Raw genomic sequence first — 25,557 nt, 5'->3', positions numbered from 1 at the left:
TTTTTTCCCCATCTATTTCCCATGAAGTGATGGGACCAGATGCCATGATCTTCATTTTCTGAATGTTGTTTTAAGTCAGCTTTTTCACTTTCCTCAAGAGGTTCTTTAGTTCTTCACTTTCTGCTACTAGGGAGGCGTCATCTGCCATCTTTGAGATTACTGATATTTCTCCCAGCAGTCTTGATTCCAGCTTGTGATTCATCCAGCCTGGCATTTTGCATGATGTACTCTGCATATAAGCTAAATAAAAAGAGTGACAATATACAGCCTTGACATATATCTTTCCCAATTTTGAACCAGTCCATTGTTCCATGTCCAGTTCTAACTGTTGCTTCTTGACCTGAATACAGGTTTCTCAGGAAGCAGGTAAGGTGGTCTGGTATGCTCATCTTTTTAAGAATTTTCTACAGTTTGTTGTGATCCACACAGTCAAAGGCTTTAGCAGAAATAGATGTTTTTTTTTTTTTTCTGGAATTGTCTTGCTTTTTCTATGATCCAGTGGATTTTGGCAATTTGATCTCTGGTTCCTCTGCTATTTCTAAATCCAGCTTCTACATCTGGAAGTTCTCAGCTCACATACTATTGAGGCCTATCTTGAAGGATTTTGAGAATCACCTTCCCAGCATGTGAAATGAATGCAATTGTCAGGTGATCTGAACATTCTTTGGTGTTACCTTTCTTAGGGACTGGAATGAAAACTGACTTTTTCCAGTCCTGTGGCTATTGCTGAGTTTTCCAAATTTGCTGGCATAGTGAGTGCAGCACTAAGCAGCATCTTCTTTTAGCATTTGAAATAGGTGGTTGCTGGTGGCATTACACAGATAGAACACTGCTAGCTGGTGTAAAAAATTTTTCAATGTCAGATCAATGAAATAATCACCACCATTAGCTTGTTGAAGAGTTTATTGATTATGCTGTATATTTCAGTATTTTCCAAGTCCTTTGACTTTTTAAATCTATTCTTTTCCTTTACCTTAATCAGAAAGCAGCAAATGAATCTCCTAAATTTATTCATATTCAACCAATATTGTGCTAGGTACTGAGGAATGTCAGAAGGTATGTCACAGTAGGAATACAGGTTAGAAGTAAAGTCTAGATAAAAGGCTAAGGGATTACATAAGAATCTGAAAATAATTCTCCCAGAAATGGATCAAATTCAGGGTTTAAAATATAAGTAGAAATACACAAGGGAGTAGATATGGAGAGGGGCTAAGTTCAGCATGTGCAAAGACATAAAGATGTAGAAGAGAACATCAATATTTCAAAATTGATAACAAACTTTTCAAGATGGCACATAAAATGTTCCATAATCTGGCTTATCCTACACTAAATCTTGCTACTTCTTGCCTCTTACACTGTGTTTATCTTCCATGTCCTTGCTTGTGCAATATATCATTTATAAAGCCTTTCATTCTTCCTCTGGTTAATTTCTTTATGCATGTCATCTCTATTCATCTATGGACCCTTTGGGGACAGGCCGACATCTTATCCATGTTTGTATTCCAGAGCATAGATTCTTAGAATAAGGTAGGCATTCTATAAATGCCTATTGAATTCATCTGTTCATTTTAAAAGTTGTCACTTTTTTTTTTGTCATTGGTTGGTGCTTGGTTTATAGTAGTGAACAAATGACAAGGTAATCTAAGGAAGAAGTTGCAGGACGTGAGTCCTAGGAAAGTAGATGGAGAATAAATTACAAAAGGCCAGGCATGCCATCTTAAAGAGGTTAGAATTAATTCTATAGGCAATTTTCACCAAGAGTTTATACAGAGTAAAGAGATGTCATATTTCTGATATAGAAACATATATTTTGTAGGACATTTAGAGCAGAGACTGGTGGCTAATAAGTATTGCTGAGGTAGAAATTTAAGTAGGAATTTGAATAATGTAACAGAGAGAAAACGCTGATTACTGAAGGGCAGATCTTGTGGAAAATATCTAAGAGTGATATCTAGTAAGAACTGAGCTGGTAATAAAAGGAAACCAACTGAAAGACAGTCAAGCAGATGTGTGTGGACTTGAGTAAAAAGTAGTAAGGGACCACTGTGAAAGGGAGAACGATGAAATGAGAACGGTATTTGAGAAAGGGGAGTGAATAATCCTCCCCATAAAAGGAGGGCTGCAGCAAAGCAGAAGAGCAATGAGATGAGTAGCTTTGGCTGGTAACCAGTGTGAAAGTGATAAAAGCCATCGAGAACAGTAAACACTGAAAGAACAAATACAAAATAAGTACTAAGAGACTGGATTTTATGAGTAGTGCATGAAAATATTTTCTTAAGAGCTGATATACCAGACATCTTTCTCTGTTTTCTAGGAAAAGCTCATTTGAATGTGGAATTGAAAATCTGAAAGCAGGAGCAAAACAAAGATCACTAATGTGCTTCATGAAAAGTAAGTGGAAGGGCCTCCTCTAACCTAGTTGACTGAAATTCTCTTCATAAAGTCATAGAACTACTGGGTAAAATATAACTATTGTCATATAAACCATATACCATGCATAGTAACAAAAACCAGAAAATTCAAAATGCCAGAAACAACCTGAAAATGTAAAGAACAGGCTCTGACAGGCAGCCTTCCAACACTTATTTTATACTTGGCTATAGTGCTCAGGGGGCTTCCCATGTGGCTCTCCCTGGGGCTCAGTGGTAAAAAATCATCTTCCTATGCAGGAAGCACAAGAGGTGTGGGTTCAATCCCTGGGTTGGGAAGATCCCCTGGAGAAGGGAATGGCAACCCACTCCAGTATTCTTGCCTGGGAAATCCTATGGTCAGAGGAGCCTGGTGGGTACAATCCATGGGGTCCCAAAAGTCAGACACAACTGATTGATTAAACAACAATAATAGGGCTCAGGAACCAGTGGCTGGGTTCTGAGGCACAAGCAGTAGCCCTTGAGCTTCAGTGAGCCAGAGGAGCTGGAACTAGGCCCTTATATGAAACCTGCAGCCTTAATGATCTGCCAGTCATTGCGATTGGAAAAGCTCCACATACTAGACTCTGGAAGAGGTAAGAAGATTTGTTTTTTGCTTGGAGCTTTGGATAGGGAGATAAAACAAAAGCTACTTGTGATAAATTAAAACCACAGACCTGCAACAGACATGAATTTATGATACCTGTATAATTCAGGAACCACAAACTGAGAAACAATCCTTTACAAATGTTCCCAGATCTTTAAGAGCCAAAGAACCCTGGCAGAAACAAATGTGTAAGTGCTCTGAAGGGACCCTTTCACAACTCGGGGCATAAGAGACTCCCATAAACCAAACAACACCATCCAAGAACCACAGACTCCCATAAACCAAACAATCCCATCCAAGAACAGCACCACAGGAGGAAACAAATCACTATGAGTAAGAGTCAGCAACTGTTGCAGAGTTAGGAACTCAAAAGCTTGAAATAGTAGAACTACCTAAAAAAAAGATAAAGATATTTAACTTGACTAAGGAGGCAAAAATAACAGGAATCAGAAGGAAAATATAAGCAGATTTCACAAGGAACCAAACAGAACGTGTAGTACTGAAGACAATGTGCTCAGTTGCATCTACCTCTTTGCGGCCCATGGACCGCAGCATTCCAGGCTCCTCTGTCCATGGTATTTTCCAGGTGAAAATACTAGAGTGGGTCACCAACCCCTACTCCAGAGGATCTTCCCAACGTTGAACCCGCATTTCTTATCTCCTGCATTGGCGGGTGGATTCTTTACCACTAGCACCACCTGGGAAGCCCACTGAAAACATTGTCGGTGAAATGAAAATAAATGTGTCTACATGAAAGAATATAATCACATCCTTTTTTAGTCCTCATTTTAAATTATGCTTAGCTGGCATTCTTTCCAAGTTGCCAGATTGGTTTTATTTGGTGTATTCAAAATGTGCTGCTACTCAATACAATTTTTAAATACGAACTTCAGTTCTTCCCACTGAACCCAAAATTAATCTCTCAACAAAATGTACAAAACTTTCCTTATTTCTGCAATGAAGGTAAAATTCTTTCTCCCCCCTCCCCTTTTGTCCTAAATTCCAGCAAAAGAGGATTGACTCAGTTACATATAATTTTGTAGGACTCCAAAATTAGAAAAGTGAGGCTTTGGGAAGTAGGTCCCTCCCAATACCCTGGAAGAGATCAAATCTTTTTCCTAGCTCCTGTTTCACTTGTGTCCTGGTACTACTGCCTTCTACATAAGGACAAAGACTCCACCTGCCCACCAGTGTTCAAGCTTTCAAAAGCTTTTTAAAAAAAAAATTAGTTTTGGTTGTGCTGGGTCTTATTGCTGCATGCCAGCCTTCCCTAGTTGCAGCGAGTGTGGGCTACTCTCTAGTTGGGTGCATAGGTTTCTCATTGCGGCGGCTTCTCTTGTTGCAGGGCACAAGGTCTACTGTGCGCAGGCTTCCGTAGTTGCGGCACATGGGCTCAGTAGTTGTGATGCATGGCATTAGTTGCCCCATGGCATGAGGAATCTTCCAGGACCAGGGACCAAACCTGTGTCCCCTGCACTGACAGGCAGATTCTTAACCACTGGACCATAGGGAAGTATTCAAATGCTTTTGATTCACGGTGATGAAACAAGAACAGTGCCCTATTTATTCTGTATCTACCCTATACTACATGGACTTGAGTTTGAACAAACTCTGGGTTTGGAAATAAAAGGAAGCCTGGTGTGCTGCAGTCCACGGGACTGCAAAGAGTTTGACACTATACAACCCTATAGTCTATCTTTACTTCCGTTCCTAATCTCTCCACATTAGAGGGGTTTTAGTGGTTTCATGCCTTGGTGTTCTCCACTTCTCTATGGCAATCCCAGGGGCCAGTTTTAACTAAGCCAGTAGAGATTCCTTAAGTTCATCTATACTAACTGCAATTCGTTAGTGCTTCAGATATGCTTTAAGACTAAAACTGCTGTAGACCTCTCCTTTTATAGGCAATTTTCACTATAATAAATACTTTTAGTGGAAGTAGTTAGATGTCTATTTTTATAACTACCCAGAAATCCTTATACAGCAAAAGTGTATTTGCATGTATTTTTTCTTCCACTTGACTTAAAAAATATCAGCTGGTTATTAATTTATTAAAATAGTACAAAGGGTAACAATGTCTGTCCTAACACATTTTCACCCCAAAGAACTATTTATTTCACAACTTGATAAAATCCACATTAGGGTCTGTTGGCAAAATAAAATTCTTCATTCTCAAAGAGATGAAATGAGGAGGACATAGTTGAAAAGAAATGTATTTAAGACCGAAGAGAATCAATACAAGTGAAGAGCTGTGGAGTATAGGGGATGAAGGAATCACCATAGACAAAGCTAAGTGTTAGTTATTCAGTAGTGTCCCACTCTTTGCAACCCCATGGACTGTAGCCCGCTAGGGTCCTCTGTCCATGTGATTTCCCAGGCAAGAATACTGGAGTGGGTAGCCATTCCCTTCTCTAGGATATCTTCCCAATCCAAGGATCAAACCCTGGTCTCCTGCCTTGCAGGCACATTCTTTACTATCTGAACCACTATGAAATAGCAACAAGACAAAAATAACTGACTGAATGATGTTAGGCCTGTAACGACTGACTTATCTAAGTGGGTGAGATAAGAGTAAATAAAGTAATTTTTCTTATACAAACAGGAAACCCCCACAAAACTTTTAATTCTCCCAAGTAGAAAAGATTTTCAAATCAATGGCCCATTCTTGGTAGCTTGACTGGTGTCCAATACTGCAAAGTCGAGGCCGAGAAAGGAATTTTAAATATATAACCCCAAAATAGCATGCTGGCCGCATCATCTCTTTTATACATCACCTAGGGAAAGCACCATAGAGCACGATGAAGCTATTTCCTTCCTAACTCATTAGTATCAACATGCTTAACTGTAAGTAAACTGGCCGTTTTTTGTTTTTAAGAAAAATACACGCTGACAACAGCATCTGTTATTACTAGCACTGGAGTCTGTACATTAAGAGAAGTAAACATTAGCTCTGGAGCAAGACCGCGTGGAAAAAAACCTCAGCTTTCCCACTTACTACTTGGAATAAGTTGCTTAACCTGGGACTCAGTATGCTCATTTGTAAAATGAGAACAATAACGCGGATTTCATAGGGTTGCTAAGATTTTAACAAGCGCCTGAAACACAACCTGGCACCCGAAATCAGTAAATATCAGCTGTTATAAGGTGTTCCCCCTAAAATTCTCTGAAATGTTAGTTCTGCCATTGCTTATCATTCCACAGCTTTTCAGAGAAACGAGGGAAACTCCTATTCGTCCAGCCTCTACTATCAGCCCCACTCAACTTCTCCCGCGAGCGCTGCATCTGGTGACAGTCTTATCGGCTATTTGGGACAGGAAACCCGAGCCCTCCAAGGTCCTTCGCCGGCGAGGGGCGGAGCCAGAACTCGATCCAGTCCTCAGAAGTTCGTTCGGCGCCGCCCCAGCCGCAACAAGGTGCAGCTTCCATTTAGAGGACCCTGGCCCAGCCCAGGGGGATTCTGAAGCAGAACGAGGAAACCGACACGAAGCCATCCTGCCTCCGGTACTCGGAGACCACGGGGTCCTGCCCCACTGAAGCCCGCCGGGCCTGAGAGTAGGCGGGGATTTCCGGGCGCGATGGCGGCCAGAGCCGGCCTGCGGCAGGGCGGGGCCGGCGAGCGCGAGGCCCCCAGGCTGAGGTGTGGGGCTGCCCGAGGTGTGCCGGATACCGAGCTCAACATTTGCCGCCGACTTCTTTAGTCCTCAGGTCCGACCCGTCGCTTTTCCTGAGCCGTCCTCTTCTCGACCTTCTTTTCTATCTCTTTGTCCCTTTAACTGCTTGATGGAAGAGAAAAATGGAACTTTTAAGTCAGGCATCTCTGAGGCACCAGCCGATGGAATAGGTAGTGGAGGTGGGGTCCTGTGATCGCGCCGAAATTCAAAGGCAAAAATAGTTCCGCTCCGGTGCCGCGCGCGGGGCAGATGTAGGAGCAGCTTTGGTGGCATTCGCCTCTTAGCGCCCGAAGCTGGGCGAGACTGGCGCACTCTGCCCTAGTGGCTAGGAAGAGCTTGCGCCTCAAGCCCAGGCGACCTGACGCAGCGGCGAGGCAGGTGCGTGCGCGCGGCCGGTTGGGCCTAGCCGGGCATTCCTGGCGGGAGATGGGCGTCGGGGCCTGGGGAGCAGAATAGCAAGGAACTTCAGAGTAAATTTAGTCCTAAAGGGATTCCTAGCAGAATGACTAGTTCCTGTCCAGCCTTGGAGTAGGGCGAGTAAGGGTTGACAGAAAGCCCTGGTGGGTCGAGGGAAGAGCCTGAGTAAAAGCAAAAGCCTTCAGCTATTTATCTGGGGGGTATATCTACTGATATTTAAGAAATATTTACAGACCACCCGCCCATCCCGCGCCTTCGAGTCAGGCAGTATTCTGGCATACAACGGTGAATGTAGAAGATGCTACGGAAGATTACATTATGATAGGTTGGGTAGAGCAATAAGTAAGTACTGATTAGTGTCAGCTGTAAGTCCGTGAGGGAAAAAGCAGAGAGGGAATGGGACCTAATTAGGTGACGTTTGAGTAAAGACGTGAGTGATGTAAAGGAGAGTGAGCCGTGTCAGTGTGCGGGATAAGTGCATTCTGGGCAAAGGGGATGCAATGGTAAAAGATCAGTAGTCTGTGTTAGCGGGAGTATGATAACGGTGGAAGATTATAAGCCTGGAGAAGTAGGTGGTTGGCTTCTAGGTTCAATTAACTTCTGTGTATGTGCGTGTTAAGTCACTTCAGTCGTGTCTGACTCTTTGCGAACCCATGGACTGTAGCTCACCAGGCTCCTCTGTCCATGGGGATTCTCCTGGAAAGAATCCTGGAGTGGGTTGCCCTGCCCTCCACCAGGGGATCTTCCCTACCTAGGGATGGAACCCACATCTCCCGTGGCTCCTGCATTGCAAGAAATTTCCTTTATCGCTGAGCCATCGGGAAGCCCAGTTAACTTCTAAATAGAGGCTAATTCTTGTATATTTTTAAGTTAAAGAAAGATACCTTTACATCAGAGGAAATAGCTCAGGAAGTGGCTGTTTTGTTTCTATTGCGCTGTCATTATGATGTAGTCTATTTATTATGATTCCAGTTTTACATTCCACTTATGCGTTGTTTTTCTGTTTTGTACAGAACTGCTTTGTGGCTTGATTTCTAGCAGAGATTTACCTATCCGAGTCAGTAGTGAAAATGCACATTAAGTCAGTCATTCTTGAGGGATTCAAGTCCTATGCTCAGAGGACTGAAGTCAATGGTTTTGACCCTCTGTTCAATGCTATCACTGGTTTAAATGGTAGTGGAAAATCCAACATATTGGACTCCATCTGCTTTTTGCTGGGCATCTCCAACCTGTCTCAGGTAAAGTGTAAACTTTCTGATGTATGTGAATTTAAGTTTGAGAAACCTCAAGGGAATCTTTGCACTTGGAGAGGACCAGTATTACCAATATTCTCTTCATTTGCATTCTTACCTGAATTTTCTTCTACCTCACTGCAGTCCTTTAAAGGTAAGTATTTTAACTCCATATTTTAGGTGAGAACATAGAAACTTAGAGGAGTTGCTTAAGGTTAATCCTTTAAAGATGTTTGAAGCAACATTGAAACTCACACATTTTCATTCCAGAGTTTGTATGCTTTCCACCTGCACCCACCCTCATTATAATGTCTTTTCAGGATCTACTATTGGGATTGAATGAATAATGAAATTTTTAGACACTGTCTTTCCATAAATTTTTCAAATGAGCTCTTGTTAAGAAATGAGTAGAAAACAGTTTAGTTCAGGATTAGAAAGGTCCTATGGAGAGAGAGGCCCATTTCAGGTTGATGCCCATTTTCTTTGCTTTCCTTGCCTATGAATACCACTGCCTGTTCTTGACTTCTTAATGGATACTACATGGGTGGTTTTCCAACAGCAAGAAAGCTATTTTTAGTGCTATTTTGTGCAGTACTGAGTTTTGTAACTGATAAACTTTTCCTTTATTTTAGGTTCGGGCTTCTAACTTACAAGATTTAGTTTACAAAAATGGGCAAGCTGGTATTACAAAAGCCTTGGTGTCAATCACCTTTGATAATTCTGACAAAAAGCAGAGTCCTTTAGGATTTGAGGTTCATGATGAAATTACAGTAACAAGGCAGGTGAGTGAGTGACTACTAAACATTTGGTTACCTAAACGCTTGCGTGTCTCATGTGCATTTTGGCAATACGATTACTGGAAAGTTGATCAGCAAAACTGATGGATCAAATACTGACTAGATTCCTTAAGAATATCTTGTTTTGCTTAAGCAAATTCCACCATTTACCAAGTGGATTGAAAGGGATGTGAAATCCATCCGTATAAGCACTCAGCCATGCTTATTTAAACCATAAACCATACACTTGAGTCTCTCTGTGCTAGAACGCCTGTAGTTCTTGGGATTTCACTGTTTCCTGAGGTAACCCACTCTATTTTTGGAAATTAGAAAGTTATTCTTATAAATTGAGCCGTACTGTAGTGTTGTTTTCAGATTTTACACGTAAATCCTAGTTATCTTGAGAGCACCAAGATAACATGTAATTTATTCTTTATTTCAATATATCAGTGTTCTCCTGTAAGTGTGTTTTCTAAGCTAAATTCTCTAGGTCTTTCAATTGATATTTAGTTGTTTCTAGGTCTTCCACTTGTGTCATCACATGGAATGCAAATTTGCTCCAGTTTTATTTATACACACACATATATATGTATTTTAATGGTTGGCACTTCAAATTGCATGTGCCAGAATTGGTCTGGCTGGGACAGGATTAAGCAGAATTGTCACTTCTTTCATTTTAAGTACTCTACTTCTATTTTTCTCAATATGATGTTGAAGAGTTCATGATATATTATGAACTCATATCTGATTTACTTAAAATCACTCTTAAGTTGTTCCTGTTATTACTTAAGCCATATACTGCCATTTCTGCATCTAAGCAGGTTCTTGAAACCAATGGAGGACCTTAACATTTGTCCCTTAAAATCTTTTTATCTTACTATAATCAGACCGTGTTTTCAGTTTGTCAGAGTTTTATCTTTAAAAATTCTGTTAATTCTCATTTACTTTTCATCTTAGCATTATGTAGCTTACAGATTTCCATCTGTATGTTAATGAAAACTCCGGTTGAAAAAAAAAAAGGATTAACTATATTGGGACAAAATCCTGTTCTCTGTCTTTAAACATCTATCAAATAATTACCTCTTCAGGATTTGAAGAAAATCTGCTACTAATCTACCCAGAATTCCTGTCCTCTTGTGGTCCATATGACTGTTTCTTCACCAGAATTTTGTTATAAAGACTTCCTCACATTTCTTTAGGCTATATTAGGATTGTTGTTCAAATATTAAGAAATGATCTACCACCCTAATACTGTCAGGAAAAGAAGTGAACTCATATTTATTTAATATTAAGGGCTTGATGTGTGCTGGGCATTCTCAAATGCACGGGGAAATACAGATAGAATGAGAAACAGATCTTGTCTTTAAGGACCTCAGCAAATGGATGAGGCAGTCATACCTCCAAAATGACAATGTACGTGCTGTAGTAGACTGAACAAGCTGTTATCTAGTGTAAGTTGCTCCTATTAAACCCATGCTGCAGTTCCATGATTGTTCTTTTTCTTTCAAATATTCACAAGTCTTATCTTTTATCAATAGTTCTAGAGTCTTGACAAGGATTGTTACTAAAACTGTGTGTCTTTTGTTTTTGGTATTTGACTCCTTTGGAAATCAAAAAGTGGAGGAAGATGGGTCAGCCTCTGAGTATGGAAAGTTGTAGAAGAGGGTGATCAGGGATAGAAGCTGCATTCTATACATCCTTGGAGACATAAAGGTGGAAGGCACCTTAAAAACCGTGGGAGGTTAGGAGGCCCTAGATTAGAAGCCAGTCTCACATTGTTTTTGACCATGTTATACTTTTTCTTTACTGTTTACCCTAGATTCATTTTATTTATCATTAGTTGGAAAAAACAAATAAAAGATAATATATTTGGGAATTTATCATCTTCGCTCAAGATATGTGTGTTCATTTATGTCTTTCAAAATTATTTCCTTTGCAGGTAGTTATTGGTGGCAGAAATAAATATTTAATCAATGGAGTAAATGCAAACAATACCAGAGTATACGATCTCTTCTGTTCTGTTGGTCTTAATGTTAACAACCCTCACTTTCTCATCATGCAGGTATTTTGTTTGTGGACTTTATATCTCTTTCATAATAGTTTTGGCATCTTTTTAACTTACGGGGAAATACTTCTGTTTGGATTTTTCATTTTTTAATTTGCTGTTAGGCTGATGTTTGGGCACCTGTTAATAAATGTGGGTTAGTTATTTGTACTTATGTGTTCTGGTATATTGCATACATTTGAATTTTGAAGAATATCTGGAATTAATTTTCTTTGACTTATCTTGAAGGGCTATTGTTCTAAAAAATCAAGAGATGTTCAGTAATTATACCAACATTTATTTACACACTTACCCATTTTAGAGTTGGAGACTTATTACATCATTCCCTGTCTCAGAAAAAGTCTTGAGTTGACTTTGTATTATTTATGTAATTTATATCACTAGTAAGAAAGTAAGTAGTAAAATTCTATAATTAAAAGCTACCCTTGTTCTCAAATCTTAAAAAAGAAACATCTTTTCATGTAGGTGGGAGAAATAACTGCCCAAAGATTTGTATATTAGGATATAACAGCTTTAGTACAGATAAACATGTATGCCTTTAGGTTATTCTTTCTGAATTTATTGTTATTACAGTAAGTTTGTCATTTTATTTTCAGGGCCGAATTACAAAAGTGATGAATATGAAACCTCCAGAGGTAAGAGCACTCTTTAGGTGCAGTAAAAATAGTAATTGTAGATAACTGTCTTAATCTTTTAGCTAATCAATTTTTAAACATAATTTTTCCATTATTAAAATTCTTGGGAACATTTATTTAAGAATGATTAGTGGATAAAATAATTTTGTTTTTTAATATTTGACACCATGCCCTAGGTTTTTTTAAGTGATATAATGTAAACTTTCAGAGCCTTAGTTTCCTCATCCATAAACTGGAGTCTGTAACCTTTACCTCAAGATCTATTCTGAGGATTAAATCAGAATCTTTAAAAGAAGTAAAAGGAAAGTCCTAGGACCTTGTTAAGCAGTTTTTTTAAGTTTTTTTTTTTAATTGAGATATAATTGATAAAGTAGTTTCAGGTGTATCCCAAAAAGGTTTGATACATATACAGGATTCAGTATATATGTATATCACAAAATGATCACCGCAGTTTAGTCAACATTGATCACTGTATCAACGTGATATATTGATGTGATCATCTTTCAGAATTTTTTTGAAGATAAAATTATACTGTCTACAATTTTCAAATATGCAGTTAAGTATTATCAACTATAGTCACCATGTACATTACATCCCCAGGACCTTTTACTTTATAACTGGCACTTTTAACTTTTGCTCACCACCTATCCCCCACCTTTGTCAGCCACTAATCTGTTTTCTGTATCTATGAGTTCAGTTTTGGGTTTTTTTTTAAAGATCCTACATGTAAGTGAAATTACACTGTATTATCTTTCTGTCAGGCTTATTTCACTTAGCATAATGCCCGTGTGTTCTATCCATGCTGTTGCAAATGGCAGGATTTCCTTTTTGTACTTTCATGCATTGGAGAAGGAAATGGCAACCCACTCCAGTGTTCCTGCCTGGAGAATCCTGGGGACGGAGGAGCCTGGTGGGCTGCCGTCTATGGGGTTGCACAGAATCGGACACGACTGTAGCGACTTAGCAGCAGCAGCAGCAGCATGCCTAAATAACATTCTATTTAATTTATATATATAAATATTGTATTCTTTATCCATTCATCCATCAGTGGACACTTAGGTTGTTTCCATGTTTAACTGTAACAAATGATGTTGCAGTGAACATGGAAGTGCAGATATCTTTTCAAATTAGGGTCTTTGGTTCCCTCAGATAAATGTCCTGAAGTAGAATTATTGGATCATATGGTAGTTCTATTTTTAATTTTTTGAGGAACCTCCATGCTATTTCCCATAATGGATACATCAGTTTACAGTCCCACAGACAGTATACAGGTTTTCCCTTTTCTCCACATACTAACCAGTCTTTGTTATTTTTTGTCTTTTTGATAAAAGCCATTCTGACAGGTGATGTCTCATTGTGGTTTTGATTTGTATTTGCCTGATTTGTATTTGTGGATGGTTTCCTTTCCTATGCAGAAGCCTTTTAAGTTTGATGTAGTCCTGCTCGTTTATTTTTGGTTTTAGTGCCTTTGCTTTTGGTATCAAATCCAAAAAAAAAAAAAAAAAAAAATCATCACTAACACAGATGTCGGGAGCTTACCACTTACGTTTTTTCTAGGAGTTCTATGTGCCCATACAGTATTAAAAGAAATTTTGGTTCTAAAGTAGCTTTTCTCAGCTCGTGTTCCATGTCAGAGTTAAACCCTATGGGAAGAGATTTGAGCGAAATTAATTCATTAGATATAATGGATTGCTTAAGACATTAAGACTTAATTTTGTTTTGGAGCCCCCTTGAGAAGAGTTGATATGAAGGAATAAATGTTTTGTATAAGAGCAAAGGCTCTTTTGGCATTTTTATCTATGGAGAAGAACTAAAAAGACAACTGATAATTGATGATACTAGTCTGGTTTAACCATAGGTCACACTTAACTTTCTGCAGATAACATCTTAAGGGAAACTTCTCATTCAAAATCTGCCCAATATATAGAAATCAAACTAGTTTTCAGAGAAATAATCCTCTTGAGGTAGGGATTGATAGTGATTAGAAGCTTCTGATAAGGGAGTGCTAAAAAATTGTCCTTATAAAATTATAATTAGTGTTTGCCTTTTTCAGTGTACTCACGTGAGTTACTTTACTTCTCAGTGGCACTGAGATACTTTCAGTCCTCAGCAGATGAAGAAAGAGGAACAGGGAAAACTAAGTTACTTGCCCAAGTTCTTAAAGTATCTGCCACAGTTGGAATGTAAATGTTAGGCCATGCTTCATCTTTGTAGGAACAAAACAGCTCAAGTCTCACTTGGAACAGTTTTAAGTAGAAATTTATAAATTGAAGTATTAGTTAGCTTTTACTTTCTTCTTATATTTGAAGGAAAAGAGAAAGGAGGAATGAAAGGTTGTTGCTGAATGAAAAAAGGCGGCCGGGGTTCTTGGCCTCCGGAGGAGAAGAATTCAACCTGGGGCCAGAGACTAGGCTTGATCGCTCAGAGCTTTGTGTGATAATGTTTTATTAAAGTATAAAGGAGATAGAGAAAGCTTCTGACATAGGCATCAAAAGGGGGCAGAAAGAGTACCCCACTTCTAATCTTCAGCTGGATGTTATATACAGTCACTAGCAGTCTCTTCTCTTGCCTGGAGAATCCCAGGGACAGGGGAGCCTGGTTGGATCTCAGAGTTGGACATGACTGAAGCGACTTAGCAGCAGCGGGCAGTCTGTTAATGAAAGAAAGGAATGTCTTAAAACTCAGAATGGCACCAAGCCCCTTACCCATAAGATGCATTTTGGGATAACCTTGGCACCAAATGGTTCATCCTGGGCCATAAAATGATTAACTTCAATCTTGTAGAAGGACAGATTACCATACAAATAGTTTCGTTTACATAGATTCAGTTCAGTTCAGTTCAGTCTCAGTCGTGTCCAACTCTTTGCGACCCCATGGACTGTAGCCCACCAGGCTCCTCCGTCCATGGGATTCTCCAGGCAAGAGTACTGGAGTGGTTTGCCATTTCCTTCTCCAGGGGATCGTCCCGACCCAGGGATCGAACCCAGGTCTCCCGCATCATAGGCAGACGCTTTAACCTCTGGGAAACAATATCTGCGTATAACATACTGGTTTGTCAAGTAGGTTCTGAGCCAAGAGGCCAAACCTACTTGAAGACAGAGTCTGGGCTAAATGCATAGTACATTAGCATAGCTTAAGACAAACATTTCCATAAGAAAAATGCATTGGTTATCTCAAGGTTTGAGAATAGTTAACTTCAGGTGAAACCAGGTGTCGTTATGGCAACACAGTATTTTAAGAAAAACCTCCTTTTAAATTTGTATAGAGAAGGAAAAAAATATCGCTAGTTTGTTTCCTCTTGCCAATTAAGAGAGATAAAAATGTCTGACACTTGCAGGCTATTTCCTCCCTTTGGAGACCCCTGGCCTTCCTGCCTGTTACCCTCTCAGGAATTACTGGCTTCAGTTTTCAAAGATACGTACTCTGGAACCTCAGTGTAGCATAAAGTTTGATTTTAGAATTGGAGTGAAGGCCAGAAATAATTGTTGAATCTTAGGGTTATAGATAATATGTACATTTTTTTTAATGTACTTAACTTTTATGGTCCTTAACTATTTTGTTAAGTTACTTCATGGCGTTAAGGCCTTAAGTAATATCCTAATGTAAATTCCAGTGAGACTCACTGGCTTTGATTCTTAAAACATTAATGCAATTATCTTTCCAGATTTTGTCCATGATAGAAGAAGCAGCTGGAACCAGGATGTATGAATACAAAAAACAAAATGCTCAGAGGACTATAGAAAAAAAGGAGGCTAAGCTGAGAGAAATTAAGACGGTAATTAAATTTATATAAAATATTTTTAGGGAAGAGAGTACTTTTCTTTTAGAGTTTCTCTGCTGTAAAAGAGGGAAATTTTACCACACCTGTCCTCTCCCCAGCCTTTGGTCAGTTTTCCTTAGTCTCTTACCTTTTAAATTTCTTTAGTGGTACTTCACGTACTCAAAAATATTTTTTCCTTTGTTTTCCAGATACTTGAAGAAGAAATTACTCCAACCATTCAAAAATTAAAAGAGGTGTGTACTGTATATGTGAGGACAGCCAGCTAGAATGTCTCTCAAAATTGGTGATGAATCCATGATGATACTCATGGGGGTGACATGTGTTCCACTCCTCAGAAGTGTTTCTTGGAGATGAGATAAGGAGTTAGAGTTGATAGTCCCTGCTCAACCTTCTGCTTATAGGGGACAGTGCATTTCGTATCTGTTAAGTCATAATGGTTTTAGAGATTGACTGTCATAATCTCAGAAAACAACATGCCAGATTTTCATTCTTTGTTGAAGACAAGTGTAAATCTAAATTTTCCTGGATAGTTAGAATTGAGTGGAATAAATATTTCTTACAGGTATGGTACTCTTAGAACCTCTTGGTAGAGTGAGTAACTTCTAGGGTAAGAGGGGTTATCACTAAAATTACTGCTGTCAAGGCAGTTAGTAGACAATAGGTATTGAAACAGATGGCTGTTTTCTCTATAATCTTTGCACTTCTGACATCATATCACTGTTTCAGTGAAAGTATTTTAAGTCATGTATTTAGAAATTTCTTACATGTTCATTAAAATTTGATAATTCTCAAGCACTGAATCTATACAGTAGCATAGATGTAATTGGAAAAAGTGAAAAATTGTGAACTTGAAGGCTCTGCTTTTGTATGTATGATTTAGTAGAAAAACACTAGTTCATGAGTTTAAACCTAGGTGTCATATTTGATTTTGCCAAATTCTATATCTGATAATATGAAGAGCTTATTTAATCACCCTGAATTTGTTTCTTCATCTGCAGATTAGGAATTTTCATTGTTAACTTTGTCCTAGTAGGTACCAGTGGGAATGAAGTTTAGTAATATGTGAACAAATATTTATAAATAGTTATATGAATTAATATAGGGTGGGCATCTTGTTAATAGTACTACAAAATACATTTAATAGTGTATCATTCATGGTTTTATAGTTTTATAGACTTATTCCCACTAGTCTATGAATCTTACGTCCATATTTCTTTGTTAATCCCAACTGTGTGGTTATATTTGAGAAGAAGTAGCCACAGTGAATTCACTAAGATGACATTACTATCTAAAAAGCCACAGTTCTAATGTTGTTTGAGCTTTCCTAAAATTAATAGTCCATAATTACCCAAATTTAAGACAAAATCTATTATATTTATTGTGTAATGGGAAATTTTTTATGTGTTGCTGTATTTAAATTCTTTCCAAATTTGTTTAAAAATATTAATGTAGAGTTATACGTTATTGGTGATTTCTCTTTTAGGAAAGATCTTCCTACTTGGAGTACCAAAAGCTATTGAGAGAAATAGAACATCTGAGTCGTTTATATATAGCTTATCAGTTTTTGCTGGCTGAAGATACTAAAGAACGCTCAGCTGAGGCATTAAAAGAAATGCAGGATAAAATTAAGAAGCTTCAAGAAGAAGTGTCTGAGAATGATAAAAAAATAAAAGCACTTAGTCATGAAATAGAAGAGTTGGAAAACAGAAAAGATAAGGTCAGACGTGTAAGAATAATAATACACTGAAAAATATTAAATAATGTAACTATTTTGGGTTTACTGGGCATTGTGTTCTCCAATGAAAAAAATTTATCTTGATGTATGATAATGATATAGTTTCAGTTCAGTTCAGTTGCTCAGTTGTGTCTGACTCTTTGTGACCCCATGGACTGCAGCACACCAGGCTTCCCTATCCATCACCAACACCTGGAGTTTACTCAGATTCATGTCCATTGAGTTGGTGATGCTATCCAACCATCTCATGCTCTGTCGTCCCCTTCTCCTGCCTTCAGTCTTTCCCAGCTTCAGGGTCTTTTCAAATAAGTCAGTTCTTCACATCAGGTGGCCAGAGTATTGGAGTTTCAGCATCAGTCCTTGCAGTGAATATTCAGAACTGAATCCCTTTAGGGTGGACTACTTGGATCTCCTTGCAGTCCAAGGGACTCTCAAGAGTTCTCCAACACCACAGTTCAAAAGCATCAATTCTTTGGTGCTCAGCTTTCTTTATAGTCCAACGCACATCCATACATGACTCCTGGAAAAACCATTGCTTTGACTAGATGGACCTTTGTTGGCAAAGTAATGTCTCTGCTTTTTAATATGCTATCTAGGTTGGTCATAACTTTTCTTCCAAGGAGCAAGCATCTTTTAGTTTCATGGCTGCAGTCACCATCTGCAGTGATTTTTGAGCCCAAAAGAATAAAATCTGTCACTGTTTCCTTTGTTTCCCCATCTATTTGCCATGAAGTGATGGGACCAGATGCCATGATCTTCATTTTCTGAATGTTGAGTTTTAAGCCAACTTTTTCACTGTCCTCTTTCACTGTCATCAAGAGGCTCTTTAGTTCTTCTTCACTTTCTGCCATAAGGATTGTGTCACCTACATATCCAAGGTTATTGGTATTTCTCCCGGCAATCTTCCAGCTTGTGCTTCATCCAGCCCAGCATTTCTTATGATGTACTCTGCATAGAAGTTAAATAAGCAGGGTGACAATATACACCCTTGACGTACTTCTTTTCCTGTTTGGAACCAGTCTGTTGTTCCAATACTTGTTATAACTGTTGCTTCTTGACCTGCATAGATTTCTCAAGAGGCAGGTCAGGTTGTCTGGTATTCTAAACTCTTTCAGAATTTTCCACAGTTTGTTGTGATCCACAAAGTCAAAGACTATGGCATAGTCAGTAAAGCAGAAATAGATGTTTTTCTGGAACTCTCTTGCTTTTTTGATGATCCAGTGGATGTTGGCAATTTGATCTTTGTTCCTCTGCCTTTTCTAAATCCAACTTGAACATCAGGAAGTTCATAGTTCATGTACTATTGAAGCCTGGCTTGGAAAATTTTGAGCATTCCTTTACTAGCGTGTGCTGCTGCTGCTGCTGCTAAGTCGCTTCAGTCGTGTCTGACTCTGTGCAACCCTATAGACGGCAGCCCACCAGGCTCCCCCATCCCTGGGATTCTCCAGGCAAGAACACTGGAATGGGTTGCCATCTCCTTTTCCAGTGCATGAAAGTGAAAGTGAAGTCGCTCAGTCGTGTCCTACTCTTTGCGACCCCATGGACTACAGCCTACTAGGCTCCTCCATCCATAGGATTTTCCAGGCAAGAGTACTAGAGTGGGGTGCCATCACCTTCTCTGACTAGCATGTGAGATGAGTGCTATTGTGTGGTAGTTTGAGCATTCTTTGGCATTTCCTTTTTGGGGATTGGAATGAAAATTGACCTTTCCAGTCCTGTGGCTGTTGCTGAGTTTTCCAAATTTGTTGGCATATTGAGTGCAACACTTTCACAGCATCATCTTTCAGGATTTGAAATAGCTCAACTGGAATTCCATTATTTCCACTAGCTTTGTTAGTAGTGATGCTTCCTAAGGCCCACCTGACTACATGACCTGCATACAGATTTCTAAGGAGGTACTCACTCTAGGTGAGTGATCACACCATCATGATTATCTGGGTCTTGAATATCTTTTTTGTGTAGTTCTTCTGTATATTCTTGCCACCTCTTCTGAATATCTTCTGCTTCTGTTAGGTCCATACCATTTCTGTCCTTTATTGTGCCCATCTTTGCATGAAAAGTTCCCTTGATATCTCTAATTTTCTTGAAGAGATCTCTAGTCTTTCCCATTCTTTTATTTTCCTGTATTTCTTTGCATTGATCACTGAGGAAGGCTTTCTTATCTCTTCTTGCTATTTGGAATTCTGTTTTCAAATGAGTGTATCTTTCATTTCACTTTTGCTTTTCGCTTCTCGTCTTTTCACAGCTATTTGTAAGGCCTCCTCAGACAACTTTTGTGCCTTTTTGCATTTCTTTTTCTTAGGGATGGTCTTGATCCCTGCCTCCTGTACAATGTCACGAACCTCCATCCATAGTTCTTTAGGCACTCTGTCCATCGGATCTAATCTTTTGACTCTGTTTCTCACTTCCACTGTATAATCATAAGGGATTTGATTTAGGTCATACCTGAATGGTCTAGTGGTTTTCCCTACTTTCTTCAATTTAGGTCTGAATTTGACAATCAGGAGTTCATGATCTGAGCCACAGTCAGCTCCTGGTCTTGTTTTTGCTGTCTGTATAGAGCTTCTCCATCTTTGGCTGCAAAGAATATAATCAATCTGCTTCGATATTGACTGTCTGGTGATGTCCATGTGTAGAGTCCATAGTTTATTAAAAATAAATATATATAAATTATACGCTAACAGATTTTTAAGTATATGATTGAATTGGGTGCCTTTGATTATAGGAAGTTGGAGGTATACTTCGATCTTTAGAAGATGCTCTTACAGAAGCTCAGCGAGTTAATACTAAATCTCAAAGTGCCTTTGATTTCAAGAAGAAAAATCTGGCAAGTGAAGAGAACAAACGCAAAGAACTGGAGAAAAATATGGTAGAGGTAAGCAAATGAGAAGTGTAATTTAATTCTAGTAATATACATTCCTCCATTCTGTTAATGTTTATTGAGTGCCTGCTGTGGACCCAGGGTAATTGTTTAGGCTAGGATGTAGCAACTGACAAAATGACAGTAATGAACAAAATGCCTTGTGGGTCTTCATTCCAATGAGGAAAATGATGATAAAATAAGTGAAATATGAAGTATGTTATATAGTGGTAACTGATGAGAAAAAAAGCAGTGGATAGGGTTAGTATTGAGCAGAGAGGTGCAATCTGGAATTTTAAACTGGGTAAACATTAAAGGTCTTATTGGGAGGCTTGTATTTCATTAGAGACCTGAAAGTGATCAGAGAAGGATGTAGATAGATTGGGAGGCTCTGGGGGGAGATGTTCCAGACAAAAGAGCAGCAGCTGCCCCGAAGTGCCTAAGGTATTAGGAAAGCAGAGAGATGTAAAGCTGGTTACCACTGAGTAGTAGAGGTGGGGTGTAGGATCACATGTGATTTTGCAGAATACATGAAGGACTTTGCCCTTTACTCTGAGTGGCATGGGAAGCTGCTGGAGTTGGTTGAGCACAACGGTGACATTTTAATATTTTGGTAGTACTATTCTTGCTGTTTTGAGGATAAATTAAAGGGAAGAAGTAGAGAAACTAGGTAGTAATTGGTAGTGCAGGTGATAGTCCTTGGATAGATGCAGTAGAAGGTGGAATATTAGAGAAGTTGTGGGATTTTATGTGTACTCTAAGGGTAGGCCAACAGATATACCCTGCAGATTTTTTTTTTTAATTAAAGTATAGTTCATTGGTTTAGAATGTTGTTTTCTGCTATACAGCAGAGTGACTCAGTTATACATGTATTTTCTTTTTTTAATTTTCTTTTCCATTATGGTTTATCACAGGATATTGAATGTAGTTCCCTTTGTCATACAGTAAGACCTTATTGTTTATCCATCCCATACATAACAATTTGCGCCTGCTGATCCCAAACTCCCAGTCCTTCCCTCCCCTTCCCACTCTTCCCCTTGAAAACAAGTCTATTCTCTGTGTCTGTGAGTCTTTCTATTTTGTAGATAAGTTCATTTGTATCATATTTTAGGTTCCACATATGAGTGATATCATGATGTTTGACTTTCTCTTTCTGACTGACTTCACTCAGTTTGATAACCTGTAGGTCCTTGGTATCCATTGATCCAGTGGCAATTTTTCATTCTTTTTAATGTCTGAGTAATATTCCAGTATGTATAACATCTTTATTGGTTCATCTGTCGATGGACATTTAGGTTGCTTCCATGTCTTTGCTACTATAAATAATGCCCAGCAGATTGGTGTTTGAATATGAAAGAGGACTGAAGGATAACTCCGGAGTTCTGTTGTTGACAGTTTGAAATATGGTTACCATTTGTTGAATGGCGAATAATAGGCTTGAGGAGATAGTTAGACATCTAAGTAAGGATATTGATTTGATAGTTGAAAATATGAACTTTGAATCCAAGTTAGAAATGCAAATCAAAATACATATTTTAGCATGCACCAGGGCTAATGGTCAGACTTCTTTATATGTACTCATTTCTTCAGTGATCCCATCCAGCCCTGTACCCCTCAGTACCATTTACATGTTGATGCCTTTCAAACCTATAATTAACCTTGACTCCTTCTTTGAAGGACTCATTTGTCCAGCTATTTAATTGGCATTTTTATATGGATGACTTTAAAAAACTTGAAACTTAACATATCCAAAATAGAACTCTTAAAATTTTCCTCACCTACCCAAACCTGCCTGAGCTACTGAATTTTCCTCATGTAAGTAATGCTGCTGTTCACTCCAGAACCTGGAGTCCTGAATTTTCCTCTGTCTCCCAACCCTGTGGTATCTAATTCATCAACAGATTTTGTTGATTTTAAAAGTATATCCAGAATATCCAGATATATGTGTATATCCAGAATACAGCCACCTCTCACACTTCTTTCACTCCTCACGTGGTTCATGCCATCACCTCCCAGGAAGGTACTCAGTAGTATCCTCATTAGCTGCCTTTTTTTACTTGCTCACTGTGTTCCAGCCACAGTTCCTCCAATACCCAAGCATATTCCTCAGAGCTTGGCAAGTGTACCATCCCCCTAGTATTTGCATGGTCACACCTTTTGTTTCGTTTAAGTTTCTGCTCAAAATGTCATCACAAAAAGGCCTTTTCTCATTACTCTTAAAATTGTAGTTCCATCATTTTTTGCTTTATTTATTTACTATGTCTTCCACCTTAGAAATGTAGGCTCCCTGAGGACCCTGTGTCTTTAATGTCTAGAATAATGCCTGGTACATGGTAAATATCTTAAGAAATGCCCAGTGAATCATGAATTAAGTGAGCCAAATTTCTGATCACTTTCATGTAAATATGAGATTTTTTTTTTCTTTCGGTGCAGGTATCTCGTATAGGATTAGATATCTGGTTATTAGAGTGTTAGTCTTTCAGTCGTTCCAACTCTTTGTGATCCGATGGACTGTAGCCTCCTAGGCTCTTCTGTCCATGGAATTCTACAGGCAAGAAGACTGGAGTGGGTTATCATTCCCTTCTCCAGAGGATCTTCCTGACCAGGGATCAAACCGGGGTCTCCTGCATTGCAGGCAGATTCTTTACTTACTGTATGAACCACCAGGGAAGCTGTTCCCATAATAATTTAATACTTAAATTTTATGGCCTTTAATAGTTTATAAAAGCATTTTCATATACATGCTCTTAATCCTGAAATTTCTTTTATGCTTGGGGTAGAGTGGATATTATTTCAATATTATAGTTCTAGAATGTGATTTTTAGTTGTTTCAAGTGGTTTGTTTAAATTTGCAATAATATTTTAACTCATTCTCTCTCAGATTTGACTATAACATGGAATGAAGGTATTTCTTTTAGGATAAGAGGTACATTTATCGTAAAAATTGAGAAATTTCAAAATGAGAATAAAATATTTACAATTATGGTTAAATTACCATGTTCACTTCAAATTGGTATGAAATTTGATGACATTAAAGGTATATATGTTTCAGTGGTTTTCTAAAATATGATACTTTCTAATTTCAAACTCTTCCTAAAGGATTCTAAAACTTTAGCAGCAAAGGAAAAAGAGGTTAAAAAAATAACAGATGGACTAAGTGCCCTTCAAGAAGCAAGTAATAAAGATGCTGAAGCTTTGGCCATTGCACAGCAGCACTTTAATGCTGTTTCTGCTGGTCTGTCCAGTAATGAAGATGGAGCAGAAGCAACTCTTGCTGGTCAGATGATGGCCTGTAAAAATGACATAAGTAAAACTCAGACAGAAGCCAAACAGGTAAGTATAGACAGTAAGAACTATGTGATTGCAGTTTTTATTTCTTTATTATTATTTTATTTTTTGTGAAGCTCCTTCACACTATGCTTTGGCGGTTGTTAAACAAAATGTTGAAAATATTCAGATAACTATCAACTATTACATTCTGCTGCTGCTTAGCACCTATAACAATGAAATTCATATATACTGATCACTACCTATTGACAATGTCGGTTTAAGAGGCCATAAAGCATAAAATACCTTTATAGATTAATTGAAATTTTAAGTGCAATAAATGTTCTGTTTTCAGCATTGTATGGAATACTTGAGGTTAGCGTATTTGTTTTCATCTTTTTGGTATTTTATTGACATTATAAAGTTGAAGTTTTAAGCTTTAATAGGAAAATAAAAACATCATCTTCACTTATATGCCTGCAACACTTAAAACTATAGCATTTCAGTGTCAAACTTACAGCATATACATTTTTCCGTCAATTTAACATCTTCTTGCTGTATACTTTTATTCCTCATCAATACAGTTAGGTGCACAGTTGGACAGCATAAATATATATAAGTGCAAATATGCATACCTAAGTGAAAAAGAAGGAAGTGATTTCTAGCTTTCCATTTTGTTTTTAATTTGATCAGTTCAGTTCAGTCGCTCAGTAGTGTCCTACTCTTTGTGACCCCATGAACTGCAGCACACCAGGCCCCCCTGTCCATCACCAACTCCCGGAGTTCACTCAGACTCATGTCCATCGAGTCAGTGATGCCATCCAGCCATCTCATCCTCTGTCATCCCCTTCTCCTCCTGCCCTCAATCCCTCCCAGCATCAGAGTCTTTTCCAGTGAGTCACCTCTTCACATGAGGTGGCCAAAGTACTGGAGTTTCAGCTTCAGCATCACTCCCTCCAAAGAACACCCAGGACTGATCTCCTTTAAAATGGACTGGTTGGATCTCCTTGCAGTCCACAGAACTCTTAAGAGTCTTCTCCAACACCACAGTTCAAAAGTATCAATTCTTCAGCACTCAGCTTTCTTCACAGTCCAACTCTCACATCCATACATGACCACTGGAAAAACCATAGCCTTGATTAGATGGACCTTTGTTGGCAAAGTAACGTCTCTGCTTTTGAATATGCTATCTAGGTTGGACATAACTTTTCTTCCAAAGAGTGTCTTTTAATTTCATGGCTGTAATCACCATTTGCAGTGATTTTGGAGCCCCAAAAAATAAAGTCTGACACTGTTTCCCCATCTATTTCCCACAAAGTGATGGAACCAGATGCCATGATTTTCATTTTCTGAATGTTGAGCTTTAAGCCAACGTTTTCACGCTCCTGTTTGACTTTCATCAAGAGGCTTTTAGTTCTTCTTCACTTTCCTCCATAAGTGTGGTGTCATCAACTAATGACAATTCTTTGATATTAACCTTTGAGCTCATTGATGTTAGTTTTATAAATATTAAAAATATAGACTTAAATTATAAGATATTTAATATTTGAGCATATATTCATTTATATTCTGAGTAGTATTTTGAGGAGAATACATTGGGGAATGATTGACCTGTTGATATAGTGATCCAAGTAGTCAGTTAAATTTTCAAGGCTGATGTCTCTTAAAACATTCTAAATCTGTGGCCATTTTATCACTAGCACTGTCTGCCTCGTATAGCCTGTTTTATGTTTTTCTGTTACAGGCTCAGATGAAGTTGAAACATGCCCAACAAGAATTAAAGACTAAACAAACAGAAATTAAGAAGATGGATAGTGGCTATAGGAAAGATCAAGAAGCATTAGAAGCTGTGAAAAAACTTAAAGAAAAACTTGAAACTGAAATGAAAAGGCTAAATTATGAAGGTTTGCCTTTAAAGACATGTTAAATCATTAGGAAGTAGTGATTATTAATAGAAACTTAAAGGAGATAGCAAGTAGGAAATTTTTTTTACCTCATTAATGTTAATGGGAATAGTATAAAAATTATTTATACTATAATCAGAAAAATATCAAAGCATAAAACAATCCTTTGAATTGAAAGGATGAAAATGGTTTTATGTGTTGA

The 25,557-nt window shown here is 38.3% G+C and overlaps 1 protein-coding gene and 1 long non-coding RNA gene across 2 annotated transcripts in view; one reads left to right on the top strand and one right to left on the bottom strand.

The window, feature by feature from the left end:
* Positions 1-6,383: 6,383 nt before the first annotated feature.
* Positions 6,384-25,557, top strand: part of SMC2 (structural maintenance of chromosomes 2) — a 53,278-nt gene continuing 34,104 nt past the window's right edge. Inside the window, exons 1-11 of the mRNA XM_069575537.1 lie at positions 6,384-7,061; positions 8,114-8,338; positions 8,965-9,114; positions 11,048-11,170; positions 11,770-11,808; positions 15,473-15,583; positions 15,778-15,822; positions 17,073-17,306; positions 20,050-20,199; positions 23,284-23,517; positions 25,196-25,355. Coding sequence (XP_069431638.1) covers positions 8,171-8,338; positions 8,965-9,114; positions 11,048-11,170; positions 11,770-11,808; positions 15,473-15,583; positions 15,778-15,822; positions 17,073-17,306; positions 20,050-20,199; positions 23,284-23,517; positions 25,196-25,355 — 1,414 coding nt within the window. The 5' untranslated portion in view covers positions 6,384-7,061; positions 8,114-8,170. The remainder of the gene's footprint in view (positions 7,062-8,113; positions 8,339-8,964; positions 9,115-11,047; positions 11,171-11,769; positions 11,809-15,472; positions 15,584-15,777; positions 15,823-17,072; positions 17,307-20,049; positions 20,200-23,283; positions 23,518-25,195; positions 25,356-25,557) is intronic.
* Positions 22,407-25,557, bottom strand: part of LOC138433256 (uncharacterized) — a 152,764-nt gene continuing 149,613 nt past the window's right edge. The window contains exon 4 of the long non-coding RNA XR_011254219.1: positions 22,407-23,474. This is a non-coding gene — a long non-coding RNA (uncharacterized lncRNA). The remainder of the gene's footprint in view (positions 23,475-25,557) is intronic.

This window comes from Ovis canadensis, chromosome 2 (assembly GCF_042477335.2).
Source record: "Ovis canadensis isolate MfBH-ARS-UI-01 breed Bighorn chromosome 2, ARS-UI_OviCan_v2, whole genome shotgun sequence".
NCBI classification, from domain to species: domain Eukaryota; kingdom Metazoa; phylum Chordata; class Mammalia; order Artiodactyla; family Bovidae; genus Ovis; species Ovis canadensis.
The sequence above is the reverse complement of the archived record's forward strand: the minus strand, read 5'-3'. Positions and strand labels throughout refer to the sequence as shown.